The following is a 27,773-nucleotide window of genomic DNA, read 5'->3' on the forward strand; positions in this document are numbered from 1 at the left end:
CAGATTCCACATATAAGTGATATCATACAGTATTTGTCTTTCTCAAAGATAGCTTTTTAAAAAATAAAAACTTATTTCCTATAACATATTTAACTAGCAGGTCAACACTGACAAGCCCATCTAAAATTATTAGTATTATAGACAAATAAGTGTTACAATGCTGCAAGTCAATAGGGTAAAATTGGGGGACTAACACTGTCAGTTCTATTAAAGAAGCAAACACTGCTCACAGTCTAAAACTTTAGCAAGATGAGGCCTGTGATCTGAGTAAATTCAGAGGCTATTTTCAAGGGATTTCAATAAGTCTCCATATTCTGTTAATAGAGGCTAAGGACTGTGAGCACCTTACTGATACTTGAGATATAAAAGAAATTGTTTTCTTCCCTCAAAGAGCTTACACTTGAGTTAGAGGAACAAAAGTAATTAAGAATCAAGATGTTAAAAATGACAGATGTGAGACGGCTTAAAGATGGCGGAAGAGTAAGACGCGGAGATCTCCTTCCTCCTCACACAGACATCAGAAATACATCTACACATGGAACTTCTCCTATAGAACACCCACCGAACGCTGGCAGAAGACCTCAGACCTCCCAAAAGGCAAGAAACTCCCCACATACCTGGGTAGGGCAAAAGAAAAAAGAATAGACAGAGACAAAGAATAGGGACGGGACCTACACCAGTGGGAGGGAGCCGTGAAGGAGGAAAGACTCCCACACACTAGAAGCCCCTTCGCGGGCGGACACTGCGGGTGCCGGAGGGGGAAGCTCCGGAGCCGCGGAGGACAGCTCAGCCACAGGGTGCGGAGGGCAAAGTGGAGAGATTCCCGCAGAGGATCGGTGCCGACCGGCACTCACCAGCCCGAGAGGCTTGTCTGCTCACCCGCCGGGGCGGGCAGGGCCGGGAGCTGAGGCTCGGGCTTCAGTCGGATCCCAGGGAAAGGTCTGGAGTTGGCAGAGTGAAAACAGCCTGAAGGTGTAGTGCGCCACGGCTGCTGGGAGGGAGTCCGGTTGAAGTCTGGAGCTGCCGAAGAGGCAAGAGACCTTTTCTTCCCTCTTGGCTTCCTGGGCGCGAGGAGAGGGGATTAAGCGCGCTGCTTAAAGGAGCCCCAGAAACGGGCGCGGAGCTGCCGAAGAGACAAGAGACTTTTTCTTGCCTCTTTGCTTCCTCGGGCGTGAGGAGAGGGGATTAAGCGCACCACGTAGAGGAGCTCCAGAAACGGGCGAGAGCCGTGGCTGTCGGCACAGACAGTAGAGACGGGTGTGTGACGCTAAGGTTGCTGCTGCCACCACCAAGAGGCCTGTGTGTGAGCACAGGTCACTCTCCACACCGCCCCTCCCGGAAGCCCGTGCAGCCCGCCACTGCCGGGGTCCCGGGACCCAGGCACAGCTTCCCCGGGAGAACGCGCGGCGTGCCTTGGGCCTGTGCAGCGTCACGTCGGCCTCTGCCGCCGCGGACTCGCCCCGCAGCTGTGCCACTCCCTCCCCCCAGCCTGAGTGAGCCGGAGCCCGCGAACCAACTGCTCCTTAACATCGTCCTGTCTAAGCAAAGGGCAGACGCCCTACACGCAGAGGCGGGATCAAGTCCAAAGCTGAACCCCAGGAGCTGTGCGAACAGAGAGGAGAGGGGGAAGTCTCTCCCAGCAGCCTCAGAAGCGGCGGATTAAAGCTCCACAATCAACTTTAAGTGCCCTGCATCTGTGGAAAACCTGAATAAACAACGAATCATCCCAAGTTGAGGAGGTGGACTTTGGGAGCAAGATATACTATTATTTTCCCCCTTTTTTTCTTTTTGTGAGTGTGTATGTGTGTGCTGCTGTGTGAGATTTTGTCTGTATAGCTTTGCTTTCACCATTTGTCCTAGGGTTAGACCGACCCGTTTTTCTGGTTTTTTTTTTTTTAAAGGAAATTTTTCTTCTTAATAATTATTTTTTATTTTAATAACTATACTTTATCCTACTCTGTCTTCTCCCTTTCTTTCTCCCTTTCTTCCTTCCTTTCTTCCCTCCTTCCCTCCTTTCTTCCTTCCTTCCCCCCTTCTTTCCTCCCTTCCTTCCTCCCTTCCTCTCTTCCTTCCTCCCTTTCTTCCTCTCCACCTTCCTTCCTTCCTTTCTTGCTTTCTTCCTTCCTTCATTTTTTCCTTCCTTTCTTCCTTCCTTCCCTCTCTCCCTCCTTCCTTCCTTTTCTTTCCTTTCTATTTTTTCTCCCTTTTATTTTGAGCCGTGTGGATTAAAGGCTCTTGGCGCCCCAGCCAGGCACCAGGGCGGTGTCTCTGATGTGGGAGAACCAACCTCAAGACACTAGTCCACAAGAGACCTCCCAGCTCCACGTAATATCAGACGGCGAAAATCTCCCAGAGATCTCCATCTCAACACCAAGACCCAGCTTCACTCAAGGACCAGCAACGAACAGTGCTGGACACCCTATCCCCAACAAAGAGCAAGACAGGTCTACAGCCCCATGCATTAGTAGAGAGGCTGCCTAGAATCATAATAAGGCTACCAACATCCCCAAACACACCACCAGATATGGACCTGCCCACCAGAAAGATAAGATCCACCAGAACAGAGGCACTAGTCCCCCCAACCAGGGAACCTACTCACCCCACTGAACCAAACTTAGCCACTGGGTACAGCCACCAAAAACAACAGGAACTACGAACCTGCAGCGTGCAAAAAGGAGACCCCAAACACAGTAAGATAAGCGAAATGAGAAGACAGAAAAACACACAGCAAATGAAGGAGCAAGATAAAAACACACCAGACCTAACAAATGAAGAGGAAATAGGCACTCTACCTGAAAAAGAATTCAGAATAATGATAGTAAAAATGATTCAAAATCTTGGAAATAGAATAGACAAATTGCAAGAAACAGTTAACAAGGACCTAGAAGAAATAAAGAGGAAGCAAGCAATGATGAGCAACACAATAAATGAAATGAAAAATACTCTAGATGGGATCAATAGCAGAATAACTGAGGCAGAAGGACGGAGAAGTGACCTGGAAGATAAAATAGTGGAAATAACTACAGCAGAACAGAATAAAGAAAAAAGAATGAAAAGAACCGAGGACAGTCTCAGAGACCTCTGGGACAACATTAAACGCACCAACATTTGAATTATAGGGGTCCCAGAAGAAGAGAAAAAGAAAAGGATTGAGAAAATATTTGAAGAGATTATAGTTGAAAACTTCCCTAATATGGGAAAGGAGATAGTTAATCAAGTCCAGGAACCACAGGGAGTCCCATACAGGATAAATCCAAGGAGAAACACACCAAGACACATATTAATCAAATTATCAAAAATTAAATACAAAGAAAAAATATTAAAAGGAGCAAGGGAAAAACAACAAATAACACACAAGGGAATCCCCATAAGGTTAACATCTGATCTTTCAGCAGAAACTCTACAAGCCAGAAGGGAGTGGCAGGACATATTTAAAGTGATGAAGGAAAAAAACCTACAACCAAGATTACTCTACCCAGCAAGGATCTCATTCAGATTTGATGGAGAAATTAAAACCTTTACAGACAAGCAAAAGCTGAGAGAGTTCAGCACCACCAAACCAGCTCTACAACAAATCCTAAAGGAACTTCTCTAGGCAAGAAACACAAGAGAAGGAAAAGACCTACAAGAACAACCCGAAACAATTAAGTAAATGGTAATAGGAACATACATATCGATAATTACCTTAAATGTAAATGGATTAAATGCTCCCACCAAAAGACACAGACTGGCTGAATGGATACAAAAACAAGACCCATATATATGCTGTCTTCAAGACACCCACTTCAAACCTAGGGACACATACAGACTGAAAGTGAGGGGATGGAAAAAGTTATTCCATGCAAATGGAAATCAGAAGAAAGCTGGAGTAGCAATTCTCATATCAGACAAAATAGACTTTAAAATAAAGACTATTACAAGAGACAAAGAAGGACACTACATAATGATCAAGGGATCGATCCATGAAGAAAATATAACAATTGTAAATATTTATGCACCCAACACAGGAGCACCTCAATACATAAGGCAAATACTAACAGCCTTAAAAGGGGAAATCGACAGTAACACAATCATAGTAGGGGACTTTAACACCCCACTTTCACCAATGGACAGACCATCCAAAATGAAAATAAATAAGGAAACACAAGCTTTAAATGATACATCACACAAGATGGACTTACTAGATATTTATAGGACATTCCATCCAAAAACAACAGAATACACATTTTTCTCAAGTGCTCATGGAACATTCTCCAGGATCAATCATATATTGGGTCACAAATCTAGCCTTGGCAAATTTAAGAAGATTGAAATCGTATCAAGTATCTTTTCCGATCACAATGCTATGAGACTAGATATCAATTACAGGAAAAGATCTGTAAAAAATACAAACACATGGAGGCTAAACAATACACTACTTAATAACGAAGTGATCACTGAAGAAATCAAAGAGGAAATCAAAAAATACCTAGAAACAAATGACAATGAAAACACGACGACCCAAAACCTATGGGATACAGCAAAAGCGGTTCTAAGAGGGAAGTTTATAGCAATACAATCATACCTTAAGAAACAGGAAACATCTCGAATAAACAACCTAACTTTGCACTTAAAGCAATTAGAGAAAGAAGAACAAAAAACCCCCAAATTTAGCAGAAGGAAAGAAATCATAAAGATCAGATCAGAAATAAATGAAAAAGAAGTGAAGGAAACAAGAGCAAAGATCAATAAAACTAAAAGCTGGTTCTTTGAGAAGATAAATAAAATTGATAAACCATTAGCCAGACTCATCAAGAATGAAAGGGAGAGGACTCAAATCAATAGAATTAGAAATGAAAAAGGAGATATAACAACTGACACTACAGAAATACAAAAGATTATTAGAGATTACTACAAGCAACTGTATGCCAATAAAATGGACAACCTGGAAGAAATGGAGAAATTCTTAGAAATGCACAAGCTGCCGAGACTGAACCAGGAAGAAATAGAAACTATGAACAGACCAATCACAAGCACTGAAATTGAAAGTGTGATTAAAAATCTTCCAACAAACAAAAGCCCAGGACCAGATGGCTTCACAGGCGAATTCTATCAAACATCTAGAGAAGAGCTAACACCTATCCTCCTCAAAATCTTCCAAAAGATAGCAGAGGGAGGAACACTCCCAAACTCATTCTACGAGGCCACTATCACTCTGAGACCAAAACCAGACAAAGATGTCACAAAGAAAGAAAACTACAGGCCAATATCACTGATGAACATAGATGCAAAAATCCTCAACAAAATACTAGCAAAGAGAATCCAACAGCACATTAAAAGGATCATACACCATGATCAAGTGGGGTTTATTCCAGGAATGCAAGGATTCTTCAATATATGCAAATCAATCAACGTGATAGACCATATTAACAAATTGAAGGAGAAAAACCATATGATCATCTCAATAGATGCAGAGAAAGCTTTTGACAAAATTCAACACCCATTTATGATAAAAACCCTGCAGAAAGTAGGCACAAAGGGAACTTTCCTCAACATAATAAAGGCCATATATGACAAACCCACAGCCAACATCATCCTCAGTGGTAAAAAATCAAAACCATTTCCACTAAGATCAGGAACAAGAAAAGGTTGCCCACTCTCACCACTCTTATTCAATATAGTTTTGGAAGTTTTAGCCACAGCAATCAGAGAAGAAAAGGAATCCAAATCGGAAAAGAAGAAGTAAAGCTGTCACTGTTTGCTGATGACATGATACTATACATAGAGAATCCTAAGGATGCTACCAGAAAACTACTAGAGCTAATCAATGAATTTGGTAAAGTTGCAGGATATAAAATTAATGCACAGAAATCTCTGGCATTCTTATACAGTAATGATGAAAAATCTGAGAGTGAAATTATGAAAACACTCCCTTTATCATTGCAACAAAAAGAATAAAATATCTAGGAATAAACCTACCTAAGGAGACAAAAGACTTGTATGCAGAAAACTATAAGACACTGATGAAAGAAATTAAAGATGATACAAATAGGTGGAGAAATATACCATGTTCTTGGATTGGAAGAATCAACATAGTGAAAATGACTCTACTACCCAAAGCAATCTACCGATTCAATGCAATCCCTATCAAATTACCACTGACATTTTTACAGAACTAGAACAAAAAGTTTCACAATTTGTATGGAATCACAAAAGACCCCGAATAGCCAAAGCAATCTTGAGAACGAAAAATGGAGCTGGAGGAATCAGGCTCCCTGACTTCAGACTATACTACAAGGCTACAGTAATCAAGACAGTATGGTACTGGCACAAAAACAGAAATATAGATCAATGGAACAGGATAGAAAGCCCAGAGATAAATCCACACACATATGGTCACCTTATCTTTGATAAAGGAGGGAAGGATATACAGTGGAGAAAAGACAGCCTCTTCAATAAGTGGTGCTGGGAAAACTGGACAGCTACATGTAAAAGTATGAAATTAGAACAATCCCTAACACCACACACAAAAATAAACTCAAAATGGGTTAAAGACCTAAATGTAAGACCAGACACTATCAAACTCTTAGAGGAAAACATAGGCAGAACACTCTATGACATAAATCACAGCAAGATCCTTTTTGACCCATCTCCTAGAGAAATGGAAATAAAAACAAAAATAAACAAATGGGACCTAATGAAACTTAAAAGCTTTTGCACAGCAAAGGATACCATAAACAAGACCAAAAGACAACCCTCAGAATGGGAGAAAATATTTGCAAATGAAGCAACTGACAAAGGATTAATCTCCAAAATTTATAAGCAACTCAGGCAGCTCAATAACAAAAAAACAAACAACCCAATCCAAAAATGGGCAGAAGAACTAAATAGACATTTCTCCAAAGAAGATATACAGATTGCTAACAAACACATGATAGAATGCTCAACATCATTAATCATTAGAGAAATGCAAATCAAAACTACAATGAGATATCATCTCACACCAGTCAGATTGGCCATCATCAAAAACTCTAGAAACAATAAATGCTGGAGAGGGTGTGGAGAAAAGGGAACCCTCTTGCACTGCTGGTGGGAATGTAAATTGATACAGCCGCTATGGAGAACAGTATGGAGGTTCCTTAAAAAACTACAAGTAGAACTACCATACGACCCAGCAATCCCACTACTGGGAATATACCCTGAGAAAACCATAATTCAGAAAGACTCATGTACCAAAATGTTCATTGCAGCTCTATTTACAATAGCCAGGACATGGAAGCAACCTAAGTGTCCATCAACTGATGAATGGATAAAGAAGATGTGGCACATATATACAACGGAATATTACTCAGCCATAAAAAGAAATGAAACTGAGTTATTTATAATGAGGTGGATGGACCTGGAGTCTGTCATACAGAGTGAAGTAAGTCAGAAGGAGGAAAACAAATACCGTATGCTAACACATATATATGGACTCTAAGGGGAAAAAAAATGTCATGAAGAGATTAGTGGTAGGACGGGAATAAAACACAGACTTACTAGAGCATGGACTTGAGGATATGGGGAGGGGGAAGGGTAAGCTTTGACGAAGTGAGAGAGTGGCAGGGGCATATATACACTATCAAATGTAAATTAGATAGCTAGTGGGAAGCTGCCGCATAGCACAGGGAGATCACCTCTGTGCTTTGTGACCACCTAGAGGGGTGGGATAGGGAGGGTGGGAGAGAGGGTGATGCAAGAGCGAAGAGATATGGGAACATATGTATATGTATAACTGATTCACTTTGTTGTAAAGGAAAAACTAACACACTATTGTAAAACAGTTATACTCCAATAAAGATGTTTTTAAAAAAAATGACAGATGTGTGGAATAAACAATAAGAGTTCGAGGAATTTTGAAGAGAGAAAAATCACTCCAAGGGAGGTGGATCATTGGATGGAGGGGCAGGGCCTAGAGGGTAGAGAGGAGACAGAAGGACCTGTCAGATAATGGAGCCCAAGAGTCAAGGCTTGGAATTAGGGATGTGGACGCCATCTTTGAGGGACCAAGGAGACCTCAGTTTGGCTGGAACATCGGGCAGAATGGGGCCCAGTGAGAGAAAAGTCAGGGGCCAGACTGAGGAAAGTTTCTAATAACAGAATAAGCAATCTGGCCTTTATTTATTACACAATCATTTATTTTTAATTTCATAGTTTAAAACTGAGAGTCTTCCAAACATCCATGATAAGACTTACCTCTTCTCTGACTTGGTGGAACTGGACAATCTTATACAGGATCTCCTCGTAATCTTGGATTCTCTCTTTCTGGTTTTGATGGAGGTGAATTAGGTCCTTCAGCTGTTGAGACTTCTCTTTCACAGGGGCTCCTCTGCCACTTAACTCTTCTGACTCTTTTATAATGTATTGAACCTCATCACTCAGTTGCTAAAAAGTTGTAAGCAATAAAAGAAATACAGCTTTTGGAGAGCTTTTTACTTTACAACTGACTATATGAAGTTCTCAATAACAAATCACTCTCTTATTTGTTAACAAATACTTATTGTGAGCTTCACCCCTATCCCTGCAAATCCAGGCATTGTGCATGATACTAGGGATATATTATTCCATCCTCATCTTCTCAGAATTTCTTTTAAAAATTAATTTAAATTAATTAAATTAAAAAATTTAAAAAACAAAAAAAAATGTGTTTCAAAGTTAGATGGCTAAATGGAAAGTCATATATTTCTATGACATACCAAATATTCTGGTCACCTGTTAAGTAAATATATTCTAGATACTCTATGAGGCTGTGACCATCTTTGATAGTTAATACAACCAGAATCAGGTGGTATGATAAGAACACCAAAAGAAGACAAGCATAAAAATAAATTGGGGGAATTATTTGTCCTCTGTGATAAAAGAATGATCAAAATGAACCACCGGCTGGGCAGCACAGTAGCTATGCTACTTTAAAAGCAGTCATCCCAGAATCCACAAATAGCCACCGCTTGTAGGGAGGGATAAGCCACCTTCTTTTTACCCAGAACTGCTCAGATAGCCCTCATAGGAATCTAGATCCTGGTGCACAGCTTAAAGAGGAAGCTGCTATAATTCAGGGCTGGATTTTATGTCAAGGATAACAGTAATGGAAATGATTTAGGCTAAGGAGATAATATGCAGAAGAGTGACCTAGTAAGGGTCTTCGTGTTGAAATCAAGTACGTGGGCATCAAATATACAGCACGTGACAGAGCTAAAGAAGCTTGACAACAGTTCCTGATTTAGAGGAATTTACACACATACTCATGTGCACACACGAAATGCAGATACATATGATACAGAGTATAACAAAGAAACCAACAGATAGGCTAGGAGAATTTTCTAAGAGTTTGGAGGAAAGAGTTCACTGTGGGCCACAGTGGTGTGTGTGCTTTTTGTGAGTGGGGGGTGGTTATGTATTACATTATTTTGTCTTAAAGGAACATAAATTAGATATTCCCTAAAGGAATCTTCAAACTTCGGTTTCGGGGTTTCTTTAAAGACAATACTTGCAAAGTAGTGACAAACAGAAACACAGGTATCTTAACTTTGCAGCAAAGAACATGAATCTAGGCAGGAGGATAACGTGACCGGCAAACTTTTTCGGCAGCTGTGTCAAGCTCAGCAATGGCAAGAGGTGCGGGCGTGGGGTATGGAATGCACTAGCAATCAGGGCCTGGGAACATGACTCATGGTTTTTTCTCTCACATCCTGAGGGCTCTCTGAGAGGGAGAAAGGGAGAGCACAGCAAAATTCTTGGAATCGTGGTAGGAGCCTGGGGTGCCAGTGGGTAAGCACAATGACATCACAGTGATAATTTCAGGGACAGAGGACAGCAGAACCTCTGTGTCAGAGATTGCCCATCCTTGTTTTGAGATGTCTGAATCGAAAACATGTCTATACCCCTTAGGAAAAGAATTAGAGTAAATATATATGATAAATACATTAATAAGGAACTAATTTAACTTAAAATAATCTAAGATAAGAATGTATTAAGGACCTTTTGTAGCCCGAATGTTTGTGTATCATCAAATATAGCACACGGCAGTGAAACAGGAAGAAAAATGTGTTTTTAAAGTGGATTTTTAGACAAGCAATGCTTTTGTTTTTTAAAAATTGTAATTCAGCAGACTGTAAAAATTAATGAGGTGAGCATCGACTGAACAGTTTTTAATACTTTTGCATTCACCCAAGGCCATCACTTTGTTTCTTCACCTGGAACTGAGGTTTCATTTCATTCCATTTTTTCTGTAGACCTAAAATGGTCTGGAGACTCCCTGCAAGGTCAAGTGCAGACACAGGCATGAGTGCTTCCTGAAGAAGTTTTAAGTTGTGAGTAGTCTGAAATAGACATTAGATAGTTATGCATACATTTTCTTTGATACCACCAGCAAATACGTCATAATCATTCGAGTGATGACATGGTGTGTCATCAAACTTTTCAATTACCATGGAACTACCTAGAGTGAGCTTGTGGTTCTAAACCACCAATGAACAAAAGCACAGGCCCTCTTTCTATTGTGGTAAAATATACATAACAAAATTTACCATTTGAACCATTTTTAAGTGTGCAACTTAGTGGCATTAGTACATTCATACTGGTGTCTCACCATTACCACCATCCATCGCCAGAACTTTCTCATCTTCCCAAACAGAAACTCTGTATGGGTTAAACTCTAACTCCCATTTCACCCTCCCCTCAGCCCCTGGTATCCTCTTCTGCTTTCTGTCTCTGTGAATTTGACTACTTGAGGTTCCTCACATAAGTGGAATCACAATATTTATCCTTTTGTGTTCGTCTGATTTCACTTATGTTTCCAAGGTCCCTCCATGTTGCAGCATGTGTCAGAATTTCATTCCCTTTTAAGGCTGAATACTACCCATTTGCCTGTTCCCTCACCTTTCTAAGTTGCTCTTTGAATGCTCCCCACTGCTGTTTCACGGGCTTGCTTGCAGCGGCTTTAAGTTGCCAGGCTATCCGAAGGCGGCTGACTTCTTCCCTTTCTGCCTTCTGGCTTTCCATAGTGTTCTCCATAATGTGTATTTCATTTTTTGCATTTAATATTTCATTTGCTTTTGCCTGTGAAATTAATAATTGTATAATGGCTTTTCTTTCCCAAGAAATACAACATTTTGCATACAACTATTTGAGGAGGCAAACGCTTCATCATAGCCAAAGCAGAACACAGTTCTGATATCAAGACAAGTCTGAAAAGTCTGTGCACAGGTACAGCTGGGCTCTCAGAACCCATAATCTATGCTTGGACGTCAGCTCCCAAGTTCTTCGTGACCCCACTGGTGTTTGAGTCCTCTCCTTTAGGATCTATTCATTTCCTGGGGCTTCAAGGGTGACTGGATGAGCACAGGGGGCCAGAAATTTTGAAGTTGAGACTATTTTAATGCATAAGTTTTGAAGTGGATTCCACCTTTTATTTTAACACACATTAGAATATGTCAATATCTGAGTTATCAGGGACCATGAGGGGGCAGATTGTTCTGGGTTTGTGTTTCTTTCTAAACTATCCCATTGTATATATTGGGTGAGCCAAAAAGTCCCTTTGGTTTTTAAGTAAAACTAAAAGGCACATTTTTCATTCTCACCAAGAACGTTCTTGAACAATGTATTCACCCTTTTGGTCTACTACCTTCTGCCATTTTTCAGGCAGCTTCATAATTCCATTTTCCCAAAATTTTTTTATCTTTTTGAGCATAGAACTGTTTCAGGTGCCTTTTACAGTCTTCGAGGGAACTGAAAATTTTTCCATTAAGAGAAATTTGTAAAGACCAAAATAAACGGAAATCCAAAGGTGCAATGTCTGGTGAATATGGCGGATGAATCAGAACTTCCTGGCCAAGCTGGTAACAGTTTTTGCCTGGTCATCAAAGAAGCATGCGGTCTTGTGTTATCCTGATGGAAGATTATGCGTTTTCTGTTGACTAATTCTGGATGCTTTTCGTCAAGTGCTGCTTTCAGTTGGTCTAATTGGGAGAAGTACTTGTTGGAATTAATTGTCTGGTTTTCCAGAAGGAGCTCATAATGGAGGACTCCCTTCCAATCCCACCATATACACAACATCACCTTTTTTGGATGAAGACCAGCCTTTGGTGTGGTTCATCTCACTTGCCCCATGATCTCGTCTGTTCCACATTATTGTACAGTATCCACTTTTCATCACCGTAAAAATGTGTTTTAAAAATGGAACGTTTTTGTTATGTTTAAGTAGAGGATCGCATGAGGAAATACAGTCAAGAAGGTTTTTTTCACTTAACTTATGTGGAACCCAAACGTCAAAGCGATTGACATAACCAAGTTGGTGCAAATGATTTTCAACCCTTGATTTGGATATTTGAGTATGTCGGCTATCTCACATGTGGTATAACGTTGATTGTTCTCAACTAATGTCTAGATTTGATCGCTATCAACTTCAACTGGTCTACCCGACCATGGGGCAGCGTCCAGCGAGAAATCTCCAGCACAAAACTTCGCAGAACACTTTTGCCATGTTCCATCGGTCACAGCACCTTCTCCATACACTGCACAAATCTTTCTTTGCGTTTCAGTTGCGTTTTTACCTTTCTTGAAATAATAAAGCATAATATGCCAAAAGTTTTGCTTTTTTTTCTTCCATCTTCAGTATTAAAATGGCTACACAAAAATTCACCAATTTTGATAAGTCTTTTTTTAAATGACGCTGATATGACAGCTGTCATATACAATCTAACAAAATTGTTTCAAATGAAGTTAAAGACAACTAAGCGCTACTAGAGCCATCTTACAGAAAAAACCGAACAAACCTTTTGGCCAACTCAATACTCCAATTATTTAAAATTTTCCTTGTGAGCAGTTCCTCAAGTTACTCCGTTTTGTGAGAACTGAAATGTAGCTCTATATACAGTTGTCCCTCGGTATTCACAGCAGCAGGGTGGGAATGGGGGACTGGTTCCAGGACTCACCGCGGATACCAAAACCAGTGGATGCTCAAGTCCCATGGTTGTCCCTCCATATCCGCAGGTTTCAACCAACTGTGGATGGTGTACTATGTTTATTTTAGCTCTGAGGTTGGTTGAATCCAGGGGTTTGGAAGCCGTGGATATGGAGGGCCAACTCTATCTCTATATTTGTATCTCTATTGTGCACCAGAAGAACAATATCTAAATTCCAAGACTTCTCTTCCCAACTTTCATATGTTCTAGATCTCTGATTTGAAATCCTTTAAACAATGATTTTAAACTACTGGAAATTCAATCAGAAGCAGAAGGATAAGAGAGGTAGAGAGTAAGACAATGGGCTTTCTTTAATGTCAAACATCAAAAAAATGCAGAAGAATATTTGTTTGGCAAAACAGTAATTTTTACTTTGATGGCCAGCTTTTCTCAGTAAATCCTTGACTTTCTAAGGAGCAATTGCACATGAATGTCTACAATGGCAATGACAGCTGGGTATCTAAAAGTCAAGGGACCTTTTAGATTATAGTCAGAAGATAGTGCCATGAATATGTAACAGGATATTTTAAATCACAGGCCATCTTATTGTAAAATTATTTTAAATGACATTAATATTGCACATTTATATTTTTATATTAATGTAGACATTACAAAGTGTCATTTAATTGAAAAAATAGCTGCAGGTGCTAAATGTGACTTCTCCTATTAATTTGGGGATCTAGTAGTAAAATAATGTATTCTGTAATTATGATGAACAAGACACACATATTATGAAAGGTATTAGACAGCTACAGCAGGGCCTAAAGCAAATCATATTTTTATCTATGCTATAAATAAAGATAGGGTATCTTTCACATATTAAGAAAATATTAATCAAAATGTTATATAATACATAATTTAATGTAAACTTGGAATTTGCAGCATGTCAATGACAACTACAATCGGAAGAGTATATGCTCTGAATGAAGCCTAGAAAAGAGAGCTATGGTAGGATCTGTTGATACCTAGCTAGCAGGATTCAAGAAGAGTGATTATGCATTTGGCAAACAAATATTTTGGCCACTCAGAAAGATTAAATAATTTGCCTGAGGTCTAGTTAGTAAACACACTACTCATTCTACTTCTGTATAAGGTCATTGGAAAATTTGCCATAATCTAGTCTAAACAGGGCACTAAATTATCCATTTTCCATGTAGATTCACACACCATGAGTGGTCTTCTGACATCTTGCTTTTCAGATATCTTGATAAATGGAAGGCAGTATTCCATGTAGCATTCTTGGTATTTGCCACTATAAATTAGTAAATTGGCACTTTCATCAAGATGTCTGCCAGATTTCTGCCCTATATCAGTTTTTCTGATTGTGATGATTTTTAGATGAACCAAAAATTTTTTTAATTTCAAGCTTGAAAATCTGAGCCTCGGCAACCCAATCAAGAGCAGAACACTCAGTGGAAAATGCCAGCTGGACTTCTTCTTTCTTAATAACCAAATTGGTTACCACATTTCAGCAATAATGTTTGCTTAAAAGCCTAATGGTCTGAAAGATATGAAGAGAATAAAAATTGTGTTATACTGGCTTTACCAAATGGCTTTACCATTCATATCTCAGAATGTCACTGAACCAATAAAGTTAAGCATTATGTGGACCTTAATTCTTATCAATAAGGAGGAATTTATTTATCATATGACAGTGGTAAGGACCTTGGGGTAAAGTATCCATGTTTATAATGTCAAGATACCAGACCACCAAGGTATGTAGTAAAATACACACTGTTGCTGAAAACTCTAAATGGACATTTGAATATCATGAAACCTAAGTTTATTTAGACAAAGATACAAAATATAGTTTTGAATGGATTCCTGCTACAGATCTTAAATGAAAATCTGACTGTACAATCTTAAACATTCTAAATAAGTAATAAAGGACTTCTGTTTCTGGGTAGGATGGAGTAGCTAGTGGCAGAGCAGTGCTTCTGCCTAGAACAACTAGAAAAGCTGGAATAAATGCAGAAAGCATCTATTTGAAGGCAAAAAGAACTAAAGAGGCAAAGACTCCAGAGAAGGACGAACCTGAGAGTGGTGAGCTCACCTGTCACCTCTCCTACCCCAGTCAGGGGCATTTCCCAATTCTGTATGCCGACAGGAGGCTGATCATGAGGCTTTACTGGGGAACAGAAAACAATAGAACTTTTGACAGACACTAGTGGGGATGGGGGTTCAAGCACACAGCTCATCTTCATCTCAGAATATAGACAAAATACTGGGGCTGAACAGTACAGTGGATTAAAAAACCCAAGCAAGAGCCTCTGAAAAGCAGAGTGGAAGTTTTTCAGCTATCTCCCAAGACTCCCCAAATTGGAAACCTGCCAGGGGGAGAGATCTCAGAGAATGCACCAAGCTCTAACTTGAAAACGCTGAGAGCCCAAGGTCAACAGAATAGATGGAGCATTGACAGGACTGTACCCCAGACCTTGACTCCACCAGCTCCTGATTGGCTTAAGTGATCTTCAACCAACACCCACCTAAGGAAAGAAGATAACACCATCTGGAACTCCTACAATTTTTTTATACATAATGCTTGGCGTTTGATAGATATTCGCTCATCATCCCAAGATAGGACGACACAGCTGGAAACCGAGAGAAACAGTAGACAATAGAAACAATTCCAGATCCAGATGTTGGACTTAGCTGACAAACACTTTAAAATACCCATGATTAATATGGTCACGAAAGTATAGGAAAGATGGAGAAAGAGAGGATAAAAAAAGAGAATTTCACTGGCAATATAAATCTAATAAAAAAAGAACAAACTGGAAATTGCAAAACTGAAAAATATAATTTCTCAAAAGGAAGTTAGTAAGAAAAATGATAGACCAAAAAAAGTGCAGTTTGCAAATATGTAAACTCCCTTATGGGTGCAAATTGGAGAGGTACACAATGAAGAGATGGATATAAAGTTATACTGAAAAAGAGTAAAAATCTTAAAGATAGATAGATAGATATGTTCTAAATGTTCCAAGTAAAAAATAACAATTTTTTTTTTTTTTTTTACAGTAAAGCACCAATATAACATAAGAACATACGTAAAATGCTCAGCAAGTTTTCTCTGATGCATATGGATAGGGCTTCCCTGGTGGCGCAGTGGTTGAGAGTCCGCCTGCCGATGCAGGGGACACGGGTTCGTGCCCCGGTCCGGGAAGATCCCACATGCCACCGAGCGGCTCGGCCCGTGAGCAATGGCCGCTGGGCCTGCACGTCCGGAGCCTGTGCTCCACAACGGGAAAGGTCACAGCGGTGAGAGGCCCGTATACCGCAAAACAAACAAACAAACCTAAAAGACTGGTCTTTAAACAACAAAGTTTGAAACAATGAAGATAAAGAGGAAATTGTAGCTCAAAGTAGATGAGGGTAGTTAGAGCCCAACTCTTCCAAATGAATTCAGGCTCCAGACTGAGATTCATCACATGTCAGAGTACTGAGAAAATTGCAGATGTCAGTCATCTTTGCAAATCTACAGAAAATAGGAGAAGGGCCAGAAAATTAGAGAAAGGAAAATGCCCTGATTTTCAAATGGAGGAAAAGATGGCCTATGTGATTTACCTGTCAGTAAGCTTTACATTGAAAACCAGGGCAATAAAGTCATCATTGATCAAGCAGATTGTGAGCACTTTGGAAAGAACCCTATGATCACTAGGAGTCAAACTAATTTTTGCCAAATTATATTATACAATTGATAATCAGGATACTAGGTAGATAGACCTTCCTTTGAGCAGTGTCTTCCATTATAGACTTAAGAAAAAGTGGTTAAAGGATATGGGGAGGGGGAAGGGTAAGCTGTGACGATGTGAGAGAGTGGCAGGGACATATACACACTACCAAATGTAAATTAGATAGCTAGTGGGGAGCAGCTGCATAGCACAGGGAGATCACCTCTGTGCTTTGTGACTACCTAGAGGGGTGGGATAGGGAGGGTGGGAGGGAGGGTGACCCAAGAGGGAAGAGATATGGGAACATATGTATATGTATAACTGATTCACTTTGTTATAAAGCAGAAAATAACACACCATTGTAAAACAGTTATACTCAAATAAAGATGTTTAAAAAAAAAAGAAAAAGTGGTTAAAATAAAGTACTATTGGGAATGTCCATGATTGTTTAAAAGACTGGTTAATCAATTGATTGCTTAATGGATTGGGGTAGCAATCTGCCCCTCAGACACTTTTATTAAAGATCTAATTGCAGCCACAAGAGGCTTACTTATTAATATATAGAATTAAACCCAGGAGAGCTGGCTAATGCAATAGATAGCAGGCTCAAAATTAGTTTAACAAGATGGAATCATGAGTCAAAACTAACAAAGTGATATAAAATAGGAATAAATATAAAGGTTCACATTTGTATGTAAAAGATAAATAGGCGACACACATATAAAATGGGAGAGACCTAGCCTGGCAGGAACTGCAATAAAAATGTAATGCAATTGCTGTTTTTCCATCACAGGCTTAATATGAACCAACAAAGTGAAATTATTGCTAAAAGTGCTAATACAATCTTAGGTCTCATTAGTAAAGAATGATGTACACTTTGTACTCTGTGTTGAAGTTGTACTTTACTTCTTGTTTACATGTTATGAATGATATTGACAAATCATGGAAAATTCTGGGAGGGAGGATTAGAATGAAGAAAGAGAGAAAGCTACCTCCTAAATGATAGAAAGGATTTATATCTAGTTCACTGCAGAAAAGACTCAAATTAGATTTTGCAACTGTTTTCAAGGTTTGAAAAACTTTCGTGTGTAAGAGAAATGAAATATGCATACATTTTTCCCCCCTGTGGAGCTACAGAGGGTTAGAATCAGATATGAAGACAGAATCGACTTAACATTAAAAAAAAAAAAAAACTTTTCTAGCAGTTGGCATTTTCTAACAATAAAATGAACAGTTTCGTAAGGAAGGTACTTGAGATATTGAAGGAGAGGTGGATTAACCATCTTTCAAGAATTCTGCGGAGAACTTTATATGGGCCTGAGGTTAATATAATGATTCTAGGATACTTTACAGATATAACTAAACAACTAAAGTTTAGGGTACATTTCTAAATATAATGGAGCTTTGCTATGAAAAGATCTGGTATTGATTGTGAGAAATTCTTCGAAATGAAGATTCATCCTAGATGTTGTCTTTTGCCTCTGGAAATCTTGTAAGGATCTTGCTGCGTGCTTTCCACATAACTCAGAACTTTTGGGTGATCTTCTGAGGACTCTATGTAATAATAATGATGTTACATTTGGATTATAGTCACTCTTTCTTGTTAAGAGATAAAATAGCCTTCATGTGATAAACTCACAAGAGGTCTAGGAGCAAAGAAGCACATAAATGCTGGGCTTCAGGAGTATTCTAGGTTGAATGGAGCTAAAAAGAACTTCCTAAACCAGCACAGCTGAATAACAGACAACTGAACTTTTAAATTTATGATTCTGACTTTGAAAAGTGATCCTTGAAGAAGGTGTGACTTATTTAATGTTATTCTCACCATATTTATTAAATTCAGGAACTTGAGCCCGAGGTCTTGAGTTAAAAAGCTCCTCTTTAAAAACAGCTGCCACTGCTTCTCCACTGAGTCAGAGTGACACTCAGCTTCAGCATCACCCTCTTCCTTTCGCAGGATATCAGTTTGGTAAAACTCCTTTAGGCTCTGACATTGCTCCTCTACCTTAAAACAAAAAAAAAGAATATAAATGAAAGTTAAGAACACTTAAAAACATTTTTAAAGAGAAAAAATACTAGATTCCAATAAAAGCCTATATAAAACTTAATTGGAACCTACATTTCAGAATTCTTTAAATAATTATTAAATATTGTCAACTTACTGAAAAGACATGAAAATCTATTCAGGTTGTTGACAGATCAGATTGACTGCCACTGGGTAGTAACTTGACCTGACAAGTTTATTATCCAGAAGCCCTATTTACTGTAGCCAAAATCATATTTATGTATTATATATGTGTATGTTTTGCAATTGGAGACAGCTTATGTCAAAGACCAATGTGGTTCCATTTAAAGCTGAATTTTATAATTCAGAAGAAAGATAAACATATACAATCAAGGAATACAAATCAAAAGAAATGTAAGTCAATGAAAAGTTATTCATAATTAGTAAATCACAATTTGCTTCTCATCAGTGATAAACCAGAACAAAAGAGTACAAATAATTATGAATTTTCTGTACATGTATTAATAGTAAACTGCCTCCATGAGCAAATCTTACTGAGGTTCATTCCTTCACCTCCCTAGAATTATATTTTCTCATTTGCTAACCAAGATAAGCAATACTAGATTATTTTAAATCACTCTCTTTGGACAGAGCTTCTATAAAATCAAATGTGCCTGCAGAACTAGATCAATTAACTGGGTATTGTGGAAATGGTAGAAAATTTTTGACACAAGTTTTTATGCATTTTGAATAATACTTAATGGCCAATAGGATAAGACTCAAAGAGCTCATAACTGCTGAAAGCAATATAAACGGGATAAGAAATTTCAGGCAATGGTTAGTCATTATATTTTCAAGATTTCAATATCATTCTTAAGTTAATGAGTGCTGCAAAGGGCACTTAGAAACAGAAGTTGTCTCCTCTTTTTCCATATTCCATTTATTCATGACTCTGTTTTCCTGATGCTTGTTTCCTCAGCCCAGGTTAATCTTTCATCAGTTTTCTGCTCCTACTTAATCCTTCATGAGACAGTTAAAATACTGCCTCCTCCATGGAGTCTCCTAAGATTCCGTAGTAAGAATTAAGCAGTTATTTCCTTGGGTTCCCAAAGATAATTCTGGGAGAAAGAGAACCATAAACAGATTATTACAACACAAAGGCAAGTATGCCCACAGTGTTCTGGGCACACTGAGGAGGGACCACCAGCTCTACATAAAGTAAACAGGCAAGAATTTCCCAAAGGAAGTGACATTTGATCTGTGTCTTTCAGAATTGTCCAGGGTGAGAGGGAAAAGGAGAAGGGGGCCCCAGATGGAAGGAATAACGAGTGTGAAGGCACAAGTGTGAAACACTGGCTGGTTCAGAGCACGATAAATGATTTTGGTGTGGGTGACGTGCAGATAGCACAAGCTGAGTGGTGAGAAATAAGCGAGAGTGATCATTGTGTTGTCATAAAGCCGTCAGTAGGTTTCAACTCGTTCGCTACTATACTCAACAAATTGTGACATACTCTCGTTAGTTTGAAACAACTGACAGCTATCACGATGACTTGGAATCAGCATGACAGTCATCAGTACTTCAATGGGATAGTATGCTACAGGCGGGGGTGTCAATATCATGGGCTGTCGGTTATGTGAAATTGTTAAAACATAAACTTTAATTCATCTTCCTTTTCCAACTGCTCAAAAAAGCCTCCTTGAATGTAAGTGAGCATGATGTCATTATAGAAATTCCCTTGAATCTGTACTAGTTTCTTTTTTAAGTGAATTAATGATCAACTTTAATACATTACCCATTTTGGGGTAAAAGTTATAACTTGCTTCATAAATTACATTTGCCATATAACTTGAATTTCAGGAAGTGACATGATCAGATTTGCTTTAGAATGACCATTTTCTGAAAGGCATAAAGGGGAGAATGATAGAGGCAGAGAGAACAGGCAGATACAATTTCTTTAAGCTGGGCAAGGGATGATGAGGACCTGAACTGAGAAGGTGATGGTACAAATGAAGAAGGGGAATTCAGAAATCTCTCAGGTTGTCTCTAAAGACAGACATGGGATAGCATGGCCTTTGATGTTTGAAAAAACAAAAGGGGGGAGATTGGGAGTTAAACTTCAGCTCTGATGTTTACCATCTGTTTGGTCTTACATACCTAACTTCTCAGAGCCTCACTTTCCCTCTTTTGCAAAGTAGGGATAATAGTTAATAAACATAGGGATATTATAAGGATGCAATGAGGTCAGGAATGAAAAGTTCAGGGCCTAGTACAAAAATAAGTGCTCATTAAGAAAGGGATCAGAACAGACGGTGAGCTTCTACATAGGACTTCTGAAAGACAGTGGGGTCATTAATCCAATGCCAAAATACAGAAGGAAACACGTTTGAGGAAAAGATAACCAGTTGTGTTTTGTTGAGCTTCAGGAAGCTACAGAATACATAGGTAATTAGTATGATTGGAAGTTGAAAGCATTGGCCTGGAGCTCAGAAGAGCTGGGGTTGAGGAACCAGTTTTGAGTTACCGGTAAATTGAAACTATATGTGTGTTTGTGGGAGTGCGGGTGATTTTTGTAGAGAACATGTACAGAATGTACAAAAGAGCGAGCACAGGCAAGAACTCTGTAACCCACCACACTTCAGGAACACAGAAACGAATCAGGAAAAAGAACAGATAAAGAAGTAGACTTATGTGAAATATCCAAATAAGGCAAATCTATAGGGACAGAAAGCAGATTAGTGCTTGCCTGAGGCTGGGGGCAGGGGGGAGGGGCAGTGGAAACCAGAATTGAGGAAAAGGATTCCCCAGGCCTCTTTTTGGGGTGATGGAAATATACCAAAACTGGAGTGCAGTGATGGTTACACGACTTTATACGTATACCAAAAATCATTACATCCTAAAATAGGCGAATGTTATGCTATGTAAATTATACCTCAATAACTCTGTTTTTCTTTAAAGTCAAAGGAGGTGAATGTGAGTAACTGGGTTAAATAAATATGGCAGAGAGATTAAGTGGGATAAAGATTGACCGTTTCACCTGTCAACTGGTAAGTAGTAAGGATAAACTCCTAAGAATGGAGTGAAGAGGTGCAAAGGGCAGGATTTAAAAGGGGATTAAACCAAATGGCAGCGAATGAGGATTAGGGAGGATTGGCAAGAAGAGGAAAGAAATGTCATCTTCGCATCCCAAGAGTCCAGTTGTGAATGGAAGGAAAATTACAGAGTGGTGGCCTTAGTGAGGGCAAGACTGTTTGGGCAGAACTGTAGACCAAAGAAAAAAAAGCAGCGGAAAAAGCAAATTTTTAAAATTAGAGGATGGATGCTGAAGCTAGATTCTGAGGGATGTAGGAGCAGACAGGGAGGGACTGATGGCTGATTAGTGCAGCACACATGCAGAAGCTCCACTTTATGGGTGACAGTGGAGGAAGGGTGAATATGTCAGTGGGTTTAGAAGCTGAAGGAAGTCAAGGCAGTTAAGCTCGATGGACTCATTTTTTTCAGTCCCATACAAGGTAAGGGCGTAAGCTGACATTTAGGAATGGAAACTGCAGTAAGAAGTTTGTGACTCACTACTGAATGGGCACCAACTAGGGAGCATATGGGGGGCTCAGCTGAGCCAAAGACCCATAAATTTGTAAGAGCACCAATCAGCACAATTGTATGATTTTCCACAGGAGCGTCTGGAAGCTTGGAAAGAGAAGCTGAGTAAACAGAGTGTTGGAGTGATCTAGTATCGGGAGTTGGCAAGTCAGGGTAGAAAGCAGGGAGTTGAGGGCATGGGGAATGGAATGGAATTGAATAAGCACAAGCTGGTGAGAAAAGAGAGAAAGCCTGAAGGGGTAGGAGATTGACAGACTGAGAGCACTGCCAAAGTGAGGACACTAGGCTCTGCCAGGTAAGAAAAGATATTAAGTGAAAGCTGGGAAGATGAAAGGACATGAGGTCCTTCTGGGAAAGTTCTGTTTGCAAAGCAAAGGTTCCAGCCCTAGTTCCCAAACTCCTGGTCCCAGAGGCCAGAGGGGGCCATGGAAGTAGGCGCTGAGCTAGAAGCTAAGAAGGTACATTTTTGGCAATGAAGATGCAGAAAACCAAGCACTACTTTGTACCTTCTCCACCATTTCAAGTTGAGATAAAAATGCTCATCGAGGGACTTCCCTGGTGGCGCAGTGGTTAAGAATCTGCCTGCCAATGCAGGGGACACGGATTTGAGCCCTGGTCCGGGAAGATCCCACATGCTGCAGAGCAACTAAGCCCGTGCGCCACAACTACTGAGCCTGTGCTCTAGAGCCTGCAAGCCACAACTACTGAGCCCACGTGCCACAACTACTGAAGCCCACGTGCCTAGAGCCCATGCTCTGCAACAAGAGAAGCCACTGCAATGAGAAGCCCGCACATTGCAATGAAGAGTAGCCCCCATTTGCTGCAACTAGAGAAAGCCCGCAGGCAGCAACGAAGACCCAACACAGCCACAAATAAACTAAATTTAAAAAAAAAAGATTCTTTCTTTTTTAAAAAAAGTGTTCATTGGCAGAACAACCTGTCAGCTGTAATACCTCTGCCTAACGCTGAGAGTTCCAGGATAAGAAAAAATTTTTTTTAAAATCCAGAATAAAGAAAGATGTGGAAAAGGAGGCAGTGGTTCCCTGAGATTTCCAGGGCCTGTGCGTGGCCTTCCTCCAGAGTGGTGAGAACTCAGACTCTTAGAGAACGAGAGCTGGCAGAGGAATGTGGACAGGCAGGATGTGGTCGTGCGAGGTAAGGGTGGGAGTATTGGGAGGGTGGCGGGAGAATGCTACCTAACTTGGGTTGGCTTTACCCTGAGTGAGCCTTGATGGCTCTACCTACCACTCGACCAGCAGCCCCTCCCTGAAAGGAGAGTGAACCACGTGTGCCTGGGTGCATTGGGACCAGAGTTAAATGAGGTGGGACTCCAGCACTTTGCTATGACTGATGTCACCTTCAAGAACCTGGGACCTTTAAGAGATGGAATTCTAGTCTACCAGAGGGAATTTTACAGATTATTTAGTACAAACCAGTCAAAACAATGCCTCAGACAAAGCTCTCAGAGGAAAATTATTAAAAAGCATCAAACAAGACAGATCTGAGACTGGACCAAACAGCCTATAATTTCCAACTGTGTGGATTTTAAATAAATCACACAAATTGCTTAGGTATTCAAAGAGATTCATGACTTATTTTTAAATAGAAAATGACTTATTTTTAAATAATTTTGTTTTATGTTTAGGATATTGTAAATATTTGTAGGCCTTAGTAAAAAGGGTTTCAACACAGCCACTTTGCTTATTTGTCTGTATCTACACATACACACTTGTATTATGTTTTTGGTAAAATAACTTACTCTTTGAGCCTGTGTATGGTGCCTTGGAGAATAAAGGAGCTATAAGTGAGTACATGCACTGGGGTGGAGGATCTGGAACGATCCATGAGGGTTCTATCCCCTCAGAAAGCAGGAAGATGGGCAGAGACCATGCTGCCAAAGAGGTCAGCTCATAGGTACCATACCTCCTCTGATGACTTTAGAAATGCCACATAAGTTTGCAGGACTTGTGACCTGGAGCTGAGGCTTTGGCCAAGTATGTTTAATTCTTCCTCTAGCCACTTAGCTTTAGAAGAAAGCGATACCACTTCATCAGGTTCAAAATCATTTTTCTCTGTCAAGAGTTTTGCAGCTGCTTCTGATTCATGTGATGTCTCCTATGAAAACAAGGCACAGGAGGTCAGAAGCTGACAGGAGAATCATGAACACTCACATTCCAATACCTTCTGTACAGCCATCTATTACGACTATTAATTGAACTTGTACCAAAACTTTCCTCAATGAAAAAGGCATGTATTTTAAAATTCGAAAAAAAAAGGGCACCTTAAAATGAAAACCACCTCAAATTATTCTTTCAGTCTTTCAGCTATACGTCTTATTTAGAACATTCTATGTCACAAATAGAAGAAAGTTTGTTTAGTAAGAAAGGTTGTAAAACACATTGGCAGAAATGTTTAAAATAATTTAAATAAAATAATTATACATGATGATTGCTTTATGAAATTTACCAGTAGCTCTAGAAAATTCTTAAACTAGTTTTGTTATATAAGAGATGACAAGTTTATAGAAATTGTTTACTCTTTTTTTAATTTACAAAAAAATGCCATATCAAGTATGCAGTCTTCTTAAAGTCTCCATCTACAACAGTTTTTAAATAAGTATAGGGAAAATGGTACAGATGAAGTGTGAATAACCTAAAGAGTCAGCGAATTTGACTTGCTAGGGTTGCTCTCCTATGTTGTCTTTTTTTTTTTTTTTTTTTTTTTTTTTTTGGGTACGCGGGCCTCTCACTGCTGTGGCCTCTCCCATTGCGGAGCACAGGCTCCGGACGCGCAGGCTCAGCGGCCATGGCTCACGGGCCCAGCCACTCCGCGGCATGTGGGATCTTCCCGGACCGGGGCACAAACCCGTTTCCCCTGCATCGGCAGGCGGACTCTCAACCACTGTGCCGCCAGGGAAGCCCGTATGTCTTCTTCTGAGTGCAATTTTTGTCACGTGAAATCTAACCACTGATTCAATGGACGAGTAGGTATTGTAGGCACTATTTACACAACTGCCACGGAGCTGTGTAAAATTTCACATGAGGCCAAGCTAGGATTCAAGCAAACATGAAAGACAGAAGCTCCACTCTCATTTAGAGCAAGGAGGGATTGCTCTCCTACCTGTATTTAATATGCTTCCCAGGTACTCCACTGAATGAAGGTAATTTTAATTTACAGGAGTTGCTCCCAGAGACCACTCTGGGAAGGAGGAAGTGGAGGAGATTCTCACCTTGAAATTTCCTCCTTCCCCCTAAAATTTTTGAAATAAAAAAAATGAAGGGACTTCCCTGGTGGCGCAGTGGTGAAGAATCTGCCTGCCAATGCAGGGGAAACGGGTTTGATCCCTGCCCTGGGAAGATCCCATATGCCACGGAGCAACTAAGCCCGTGCATCACAGCTACTGAGCCTGCGCTCTAGAGCCTGTGAGCTACAACTACTGAGCCTGCGTGCCACAACTACTGAAGCTCTTGCTCCTAGAGCCCGTGCTCTGCAACAAGAGAAGCCAACGCAATGAGTGGCCTGCGCACTGCAACAAAGAGTAGCCTCTGCTCGCCGCAACTAGAGAAAGCCCGTGCACCACAACGAAGACCCAATGCAGCCAAAAATAAATAAATTTATAAAAAAAAGAAAAAAGTACTTCTGTAAATAAAATGTATAAGGCTTTCTTCTTTTTTTGTTGTTTGTTTGTTTTGGGTTTTTTTTTTTTTGGTACACGGGCCTCTCACTGCTGTGGCCTCTCCCGTTGCGGTGCACAGGCTGCAGACGCGCAAGCTCAGCGGCCATGGCTCACGGGCCCAGCCGCTCCGGGGCACGTGGGATCCCCCCGGACCGGGTCACCAACCCGTGTCCCCTGAATCGGCAGGCGGACTCCCAACCACTGCGCCACCAGGGAAGCCCCCGAGGCTTTCTTTTTAAAAAAAAATGAAATTGAGTTCAGGCATGCATTTCATTTTAGACATTTTAAAAAATGAATTAAAAACAGCCCATTAATAATTGGTTCATCTGTGAGTTTCAGGTGGCAGTGCTGTCTGTGAAGGAGCCTCTTGGATAAATTAGGAGTTTTGGATTAACATATATGCACTACTATATATAAAATAGATAATCAACAAGGACCTACTGTATAGCACAGGGAATTCTACTCAATATTCTGTAATACCTATATGGAAAAAAAATCTGAGAAAGAATGGATATATGTATATGTATAACTGAATCACTTTGCTGTATACCTGAAACTAACACAACACTGTAAATCAACTGTAGCCCAATATAAAATAAAAATTAAATTTTAAAAAAAGAAATGATGGAATAGCGAGGCCATTTTCTAGAGACCTGGGCACTTGTCTCGCCTTCCTAACCACCTGCTGGGGCAGGCAGGGACTTCATGCAGGTTTGGAGCTGCTAGCAGGAATATCTGAACCTAAGTCCCATGTGATAGGGGTGAGAGGGTGCTAGAGAAGGTGCTAGGCAGAGGAGGGGGCAGTTTCTGTCTCTAAACATTGTGTATGCAAACAAGATTGTGATTGTTTTGCCTCCTGGAATCTAGCACTGATGCATGTTACTCTTGGTAATTTTCTCTTGCAACTTACTCTAGCAGAAAATCACAAATAGCCTTGGAGAGGTGCTCCCCTGCCTCAAGGAGCTGCTAACATCTCCTAGGCTAGGAAAGAGGGTCAAATGAGTGTTTAGCACCAGGCTATAATGCTGAGCTTCCGTGAGCTCAAACGCCCTAATAAATGCACCTGTAAATATAAATAATTTAGATACAAATAATGGCAGGTGTTTTTAAGTCATTATCTGCCAGAAGACTAATTTAGAATTGCAGCCCTCAAGAGAGCTAGGATTAAGTTTCATAGCTACTGAAAATAAAGAAAAATCATATTTACAAAACCATAACCATAATAATAACTCTCATTTTATTTACCTTAGCTTGTTTATCTAGTTCCAGATATATTCTCAAAATCTTCTCTGATTCAGAAAGGCTGGAACCGACATCCATTGCATTAGAAATTACTGGGCTGATTTTCTGAATGGACATTTCCACCTTTAGGAATAAAGAATATATTGCACCCTTAGTAATATATATTGGCACATATGTATGCATATGTGTAGAGGAGATAAATATTACTCTCTACATTCCCATTATACTTTAAATGTCTATCAATTTGAATCTAAAAATAGTTTAATATTTCAGAATTTCATACTTAAATTCATAATGCTGCTTTTCGTATGAGGTAATACTACTGACTCACCAATAGAGGATATATGTTTACAGATATTTCTTTTATTAACAGCGATAAGATGTAGGCAATAATCCATATTCTCTAAGAAGTTATTATCTATATTAACTCGAAAGGATAATTCACTTGTCAACACATCAATAGAGATGAATTTTTCTGGTTCATTAAGTCATGATCATACACTGTACACTGAAAGGGGCCCAATGTACAGGTATATGTTGAAGCAGAGGTCCAGCATAGGTATTAGATCACTTTATGGATTACTACATTTAGGGCTGAGGG

The 27,773-nt window shown here is 39.9% G+C and overlaps 1 protein-coding gene across 10 annotated transcripts in view; it reads right to left on the reverse strand.

The window, feature by feature from the left end:
- CCDC141 (coiled-coil domain containing 141) overlaps nucleotides 1-27,773 on the reverse strand; it is a 218,812-nt gene that overhangs the window by 50,586 nt on the left and 140,453 nt on the right. For 9 of the 10 annotated variants that reach the window (XM_067026390.1, XM_067026391.1, XM_059053584.2 and 6 more), the window contains 6 exons: nucleotides 27,176-27,295; nucleotides 24,178-24,369; nucleotides 18,477-18,656; nucleotides 10,897-11,076; nucleotides 10,212-10,337; nucleotides 8,215-8,403 (listed from right to left, as the gene is read on the reverse strand). In XM_067026390.1, the coding sequence (XP_066882491.1) occupies nucleotides 8,215-8,403; nucleotides 10,212-10,337; nucleotides 10,897-11,076; nucleotides 18,477-18,656; nucleotides 24,178-24,369; nucleotides 27,176-27,295 (987 nt within the window). The remainder of the gene's footprint in view (nucleotides 1-8,214; nucleotides 8,404-10,211; nucleotides 10,338-10,896; nucleotides 11,077-18,476; nucleotides 18,657-24,177; nucleotides 24,370-27,175; nucleotides 27,296-27,773) is intronic. The other variant, XM_067026392.1, reaches the window with a different exon arrangement.

The sequence above is a fragment of the Kogia breviceps genome, chromosome 2 (genome assembly GCF_026419965.1).
Source record: "Kogia breviceps isolate mKogBre1 chromosome 2, mKogBre1 haplotype 1, whole genome shotgun sequence".
NCBI lineage: Eukaryota > Metazoa > Chordata > Mammalia > Artiodactyla > Physeteridae > Kogia > Kogia breviceps.